Genomic DNA, 7,196 nt, shown 5'->3' with positions numbered 1-7,196 from the left:
TTGCAGAAGTTTTGGCTGCAGTAAACTGTCATGGCTTCCTGGAAAGGCTCGTAGCAAATGGGTCCCAGCAACTCCTCCTTGAAGGTGGCTGTGGAGGACGAGGCCAAAGCCACTGGGCTACTGGTCAAAGGGCTGTCTTCCTTCTCCATGGCACTTGCCGAGGACAAGTGGGAGCTCTCACAGCGGCCCCTCCACTGAGAAAATTACTAAGGAGAGGAGAGGAGAGGAGAGGAGAGGAGAGGAGAGGAGAGGGAATAATTTAGTTGGAAGGGACCTACAACAATCATCTAGTCCAACTACCTGACCACTTTCAGGGTTGATCAAAGGTTAAAGAATATTATCAAGGGCATTAACCAAATGCCTCTTAAACACTGACAGGCATGAAGCACCAACCACCTCTCTAGAAAACCTGTTCCAGTGTTTGATCACCCTTTTGGTAAAGAAGTGTTTCCTAACGTCAACTTTGAGCCTCCCCTGCTGCAGCTTTGAGTCACCTCTTGTCCCTTGAGAGAGGCAACAACACCTCCCAGTTTAGTACCATCAGCAAACTTGCTAATGGTGCTTTCAACTCCTGCATCCAGATCATTGATAAAAACATTGAACAGAACTGGCCCTAGTATTGAACTCTGAGGAACACCACTGCTGACAAGTCACCAGCCAGGTGTAGCCCCATTTACTACAACCCTTTGAGTTTTGTCTTTCAGCCAGTTCACCCAGTACACCATGTACCTGCTCATCTCACAGCTGGACAACTTGTCCAGAAGGAAGCTGTGTGGGACAGTATCAAAAGCCTTACTAAAATCCAGAAAAAGTGCATCCACCACAGAAGGATATCAGATAATTTAGACAGGACTTTTCTTTCATGAACCCGTGTTGACCGCGCCTGATGATCGTTTTTGATAGCACCCGGTATGATCTTATCCCTAATTTTTTTTTTAAGTACTGAAGTTAGAATAACAGGTTTGTAGTCCCCTGGGTCCTCCCTCATGCCCTTCTTGTAAATTGGAATAACACTGGCTAGCTTCCAGTCAGCAAGGATCTCCCCAGACTGGTAGATGATCGAGAGGGGTCCTGCCATAACACCTGTTAGCTCCTTCAATACTCTGGGATGAATCCCATCAGGCTCCATGGACTTGTGAACATTCAGCTGATACAGCTGGTCCCTTATATTTATACACACACACTGAATTTGTGACATATATATTAGTACATGTGTGTATATGTATATAAAAATAATGTATAGAATTATAGAATAGTTTGGGTTGGAAGGGAGCTTTAAAGGTCTTCTAGTCTAACCCCCCTGCAATAAACAGGGATATCTTCAACTAGATCTCGTATATGCATACATATACAAGAAATTATGGAATCTAGGGTCCAAGACTAACTCTTGTGGCCTGTATTACTTAATGAAAGAATATGTGAAGCCATTAAAAAATTAATACCAGAGGTACACAGAAGGTCAGAATGAGCTTCCATCAATGATAACTGTTTCATGAAAGTAAGAAGACGACCTCCAGGTAGATGCCACTCCTAATGATGCTGAGGCTATATATAGATATTATTAATGAAGAGGACCTGCTGCAAAAACGCTGGAGGTAGTGTGCATTGGATTGTGCAAGTGGAAAGGACTTGGTGAAAAATTTTTCTGTCCAAGGAACAGATCCTGATAATGAGGAGAATTTCAGGTAGAAAACTATAAAATTTACCCTGTGACTTACTTTCTGATTTTCTCCTACTGCGTAAATTAACACAGAAATCGCCTGAGGCTACAGAAAGGTTAAACACAGCCTTAGGAAAGAGACCTAAGCAGGTCCAAAGGCTGGAGATCATCTGATAAACTGTGCATGCCTGCAACTGAAATTCTTGCATTTGCTGACTCAGGTGTCAGCAGTGAGAAACAGGGATTGACTTGTCCCAGGTCAATATACCCGGTAGAAAAATGAATCACCCCAGTTTCTCCCCATCAACTGCAAAGACTCTAGAAAACTAGCTCAGACTTGCATGCCTAGAAGGGGAGCTTCCAAAAAATCTAAGTGCACTTGATTATAAATGGGGTGAGTAATTTCCAGTGAAGCACCTATGACACCACTGCTTTCACTGAACTGCTGTAAATATGGAGCTCACAGAGCTCGAGAGGCCCAATTTCTATGGGAAAAAACCTTATGTAGAGTGAGGCGGCCCATCCCAGGCATGCTGTCACACGCCCTCTCGACATTCACGTTTGCCTGAAGGTACAGGGGTTAAAGCTGAAGGGAAAGGCTATAGTCAGCTCCAGGTAGAAGACGAAACGTATCTGTGCATCCCTCTGGCTTGTAGGATCCCACCACTAGATCTCAGCCCTCTCTCAGGATTATCAGTAAGCTCTGCTCCCCTTGAATCCCTTTCAGGTTCATTCTCATGTGTAAGCACGGCTAGTTCGTTATCCCCAGAAGTACAGGGAGACCTGACTCGAGCACCCACCAGCACACTCCCGTGGGGTAAGCATGCCATACCTGCCTACTGCACACACAACTCAGAGCAGCCGAGAGGCGACTGTTGCAACCCTGCGCTTCCGTGATGCTCAGCAGGCGATGTTTTGCTGCAAAATTTACTTGTTTAGTTTTTAGCTGCAGTAACCATACTTGACAGCTTAGGGTCTATCTGCTCAAGCTTTTGTTCTCGACTAGTGACAGGAGTACAGAAGAGGCTACGTTAGTGTGGCCGACCTCTGTACATTTACCCCACTGACACCAGTGGAGCCCTGTGGATACAGCACGTGTTCAGAGCTCACGATGTGAAACAACTCATGAATACGAAAGTAAATATGCTCACTGATGACCCCCCGCCCCTCAGGCCTCTGAACTAGGAGAGCCAGCAGAAGCACATGATGAAAGCTATCCTTATGCACTGATCTTCTCAGCCTCTGCATTTTGCTCAACAGTGCTGCAGTAGATGTTAAGCTCATGAGCCACATAATTGTCCCTTCCCATATATACTGGAGAATAATGAGCATGAACTATAGATGCACTCAAGAAGAGTTTCTTCCTTGTAAGGTCTCTCTCTGGATCAGCTTAGTGGAGCTTTCAGCATTACAGTGACTTTAATTTCTTTTCCCAAAAATTCCCCGAGGTGGGATTTGCAGAAGATTTTAGACCTGGCTTGGGTACGCATTTAAGCTGATGCAGACAGCTGTTAAAAATCACCACATGTAATCATAACCGAAGCATGCAACTGAGAAAAGAAAACTTTGATTTCTCCACTCTTTCTTTCTTGATTACACATTAGTGTTCATCAATTTGCATAGTTACCTATTTACTATGAATAGAGCAGCCTCACGGAAATACTGAGTTGCTGTTGGATACAACATGAGTTATATGACTGTGAATTAAACACTTCGGGTAAGAGATATCAATAGCAGGTTTGTTTGTCTGCGATGGATAGTAGAATGAGTTCTCTTAGATCTGCTGAAGAGTTTCAAATTGCCATTTCTTGAAGCGTTTTTTCAGCTTCACCCTGGTGGATTTCTTGCAAAGATATTCTAAAACACAGAAAGTTTATGAATGGATAATGAAAAGCATAGCCAAAGCATTTATTTTATGGGGGCAGCTAAGATTATCTTTCCTAACCAATTCAAATGATAGACATTTCTGAAGACTATTTAAAACCACTGTGCAAGAGTCATAATATCATTAATTATTCTGCAAAGACCAGGTGGTGTTTCAAATACGTAACAGTAATGATTAACTCTGAAACTTATCACGTCTAATTTACTTCTTTGAAAGATAATTGCAGGAGTTTCAAATATAGAACATCTGGTAAATGCAAAATCTCCATAGACAGAGGCAATTTTTCCACTAACCTGTCGTTATAGAAGCCAGTAACACATCTTTTTCCTTTTAAATACAGCCTGACTCCTGTTCACACCTTTCTTATAATTATTCTCTTGATAAACTGTCAAAGAATTATTACTAAATATGTCCACAACTAATAAACTACTACAGAGTGGCCAAACACTGCTTATGTGGTTCCAGTGCTGCAGGTCATGTAAGCGTGAGAGAGGGCATAAATCAGCTCTTCACCTCTGCAGTGGCCAATGGTGTTGCTTTTTTCAATGCAACAGTGCTTTTCTCATGGCCATGTGAAAAAAGTGATGAATTTTATTTAGTGCTCACTTCACCTGCAGCTTTGCCATGCTGGGAGTATGCAGGAGCACTTTCAAAGGAATGTTTTTGTCAGGAACAATAAAATTCATCCATTAGTTCTTCTGCTACCTCCTTGCTGAAGGGTGATCAGTTGTTACTTGTCCACTCCAGAAAGGTGGTTCATGGGCAATATTTTTCTCCCCATCAGCTTCAGGGTGCCCTGGTCAGGGTGAGGCATGCACTGTGGGAGAGAGATTACCCATAAGGGATTGCAGAGACTTCCCTGTGGATACCCAGGGAGCTTGTGTGAAGCATCCCATGCTGTCTCAAGTCCCATCAAAGGCGGGAGAGTTATTTGTGGATTCAGCTACCATAAGATTAAAACATGACTCTTGGCTGCTTGAAGCTGTCTGTACTCTGGAAGATGAATTCAGGTTATCAGACCAAGAATGAACTGGTGAAAGAGGCCAGGAGCAGCTTTCATTCATCCCTGTGGTAGGGTGCCAAAGGGTTATTGACACAGTAGGTATATTGAAGCTCAAGCCCAATGACTGTAAAGTCAGGAAGGCCAAGGCACAGCTGGAGCTGAACTTGGCAAGGGATGTAAAGAGTAATAAGAACAGCTTCTACAGGTATATCAGACAGAAAAGGAAGGTCAAAGAAAGCATAATCCCCTGATGAGCAAGACTGGCAGACTGGTAAGAATGGATGAGGAGAAGGCTGAGGTACTCAATGACTTCTTTGCCTCAGTCTTCACTGGACACATCTCTTCCCACACCTCTCAAGGGAATGGACTGCAAGATGGGCACTGGAGGAGTGAAGTCCCTCCCACTGTAAGAGAAGATCAGGTTCTAGACCACCTGAGGAATCTGAACATGCACAAGTCTATAGGACCTGATAAGATGCATCCCAGAGTCCTGACAGAATTATGTTGTTGACAAAGCCACTCTCCATGATATTTGAAAAGTTGTGGCAGTCAGCTGAAGGCTTTGGAGACTGGCAAAAAGGTTGCACACATTTTTTAAAAAAGTATAAAGGAGGACCCTGGGAACTACAGACCTGTCAGCCTCACCTCTGTGCCTGGGAAGACCATGGAACAGATCCTCCTAGAAGTTATGCTAACACACATGGAGGACAGGGAGGTGATTCAAGACAGCCAGCATGGTTTCAGCAAGGACAAGTCCTGCCTGAGCAACCTAGTGGCCTTCTATGATGGAGTGACTACATCAGTGGACAAAGGAAGAGCTATGGATGTCATCTATCTGGACTTCTGTAAGGCCTTTGGCACGGTCCTCCACAACATCCTTCTCTCTAAATTGGAGAGGTATGGATTTGATGGGTGGACTGTTTGGTGGTTGAGGAATTGGTTGGATGGTAACATCCAGAGCGTAGTGGTCAATGGCTCAATGTCCGTATGGAGATCGGTGATGAGTGGTGTTCCTCAGGGGTCTGTACTGGGACCAGTACTCTTTAATATCTTCATCAATGACATAGACAGTGGGATGGAGTGCACCCTCAGCAAGTTTGCAGATGACACCAAGCTGAATGGTGCAGTTGACATGCCTGAGGGACAGGACGCCATCCAGAGGGACCTGGACAAGCTCGAGGCATGGGCCCACGTGAACCTTGTGAGGTTCAACAAGGCCAAGTGCAGGGTCCTGCACCTGGGTTGGGGCAACCCCTGGTACCAATACAGGCTGAGGGATGAAGGGATCGGGAGCAGCCCTGCCCAGAAGGACTTGGGTGGACGAAAAGCTGAACATGAGCCAGCAATGAGCACTCGCAGCCCAGAAAGCCAACCGTTTCCTGGGCTGCATCCAAAGCAGCATGGCCAGCAGGTTGAGGGAGGTGATTCTGCCCCTCTACTCCACTCTGGTGAGACCCCACCTGGAGTCCTGCTTCCAGCTCTGGAGCCCTCAGCACAGGAAACACAGGGACCTGTTGGAGAGGATCCAGAGGAGGACCACAAAAATGATCCGAGGGAAGGAACACCTCTCCTGTGAGGACAGGTTGAGTCAGCTGGGGTTGTTCATCCTGGAGAAGAGAAGGCTCTGGGGAGACCTTCTTGCAGCCTTCCAGTACTTAAAGGGGGCTTATAAGAAAGAAGGGGACAGACTTTTTAACAGGCACTGTAGTGAAAGGACAAGGTGTAATCATTTTAAACTAAAAGAGGGTAGATTTAAACTAGCTATAAGGAAGACATTTTTTATGATGAGGGTGGTGAACCACTGGCACAGGTTGCCCAGAGAGGTGGTAGATGCCCCATCCCTGGCAACATCCCAGGTCAGGTAGGACGGGGCTCTGAGCAACCTGATCTAGTTGAAGACATCCCTGCTTATTGCAGGGTGGTTGGACTAGATGGCCTTTAAAGGTCCCTTCCAACCCAAAGATTCTATGATTCTATGGATGGGCATGACTTCAGGCAAGATCAGAGGGTCCTGAAATAACCCACATTTTTTGAAAAAAACAAGGAAGTCAACTCAGAGCTTGAATTGAGCTAGAGAATTACTAGGCACAGGGGAGTGTCACCACAGCACAGAAAGTTGTGTTTCCCCATATGGTATGTGAGATAGTCCTCCCTTGAACTGCCACTGTAACCTGGGCTCCCTGTCATCTACAACAGAAAGAGGCTTGGGTCTAAGGAATTTGGATCTCACAGATCCAGAGGGGACCAATGGCTCTGTGCTTAGATAAGAGTTATTTTCCCCAGCTGTCTGTCTGTGAAGTGAAGAAGGTGGGGGCAAGTAGAAGAGGAGACAGGATCATTGCTGCAAGGTGCAACCCAGACCCTTGGTGAGCAATTACAGTGAGTTCATCTCTCTGGAGTAGCTCCTGTTGAGATTCACGTTCTGCAGACATTTTCCTTATGAAAGTCTCTGCATTACTGTCCACAGTTTTATACTAATTTGACGTGTCTCATTCACCTTGCTTGATTGAGCACTTTATAAAATTGTACTTGACATTAACTCCCCCTAAAAACACTGACTCTTGGTCCATTCTCTCTATGGGTGTAGGTCACATAAGTCCAAAGCCACAGAGGGGTTTAGATGCCTAACCCGCAGTGTCAGCCTGGGT

The 7,196-nt window shown here is 45.2% G+C and overlaps 1 protein-coding gene across 1 annotated transcript in view; it reads right to left on the bottom strand.

The window, feature by feature from the left end:
- LOC104624261 (tripartite motif-containing protein 35-like) overlaps window positions 1–7,196 on the bottom strand; it is a 48,921-nt gene that overhangs the window by 1,593 nt on the left and 40,132 nt on the right. Inside the window, 1 exon segment of the mRNA XM_010291588.1 lies at window positions 3–194. Coding sequence (XP_010289890.1) covers window positions 3–194 — 192 coding nt within the window.

The sequence above is a fragment of the Phaethon lepturus genome, unplaced genomic scaffold (assembly GCF_000687285.1).
Source record: "Phaethon lepturus isolate BGI_N335 unplaced genomic scaffold, ASM68728v1 scaffold8170, whole genome shotgun sequence".
Classification (NCBI taxonomy): Eukaryota; Metazoa; Chordata; class Aves; order Phaethontiformes; family Phaethontidae; genus Phaethon; species Phaethon lepturus.
The sequence above is the reverse complement of the archived record's forward strand: the minus strand, read 5'-3'. Positions and strand labels throughout refer to the sequence as shown.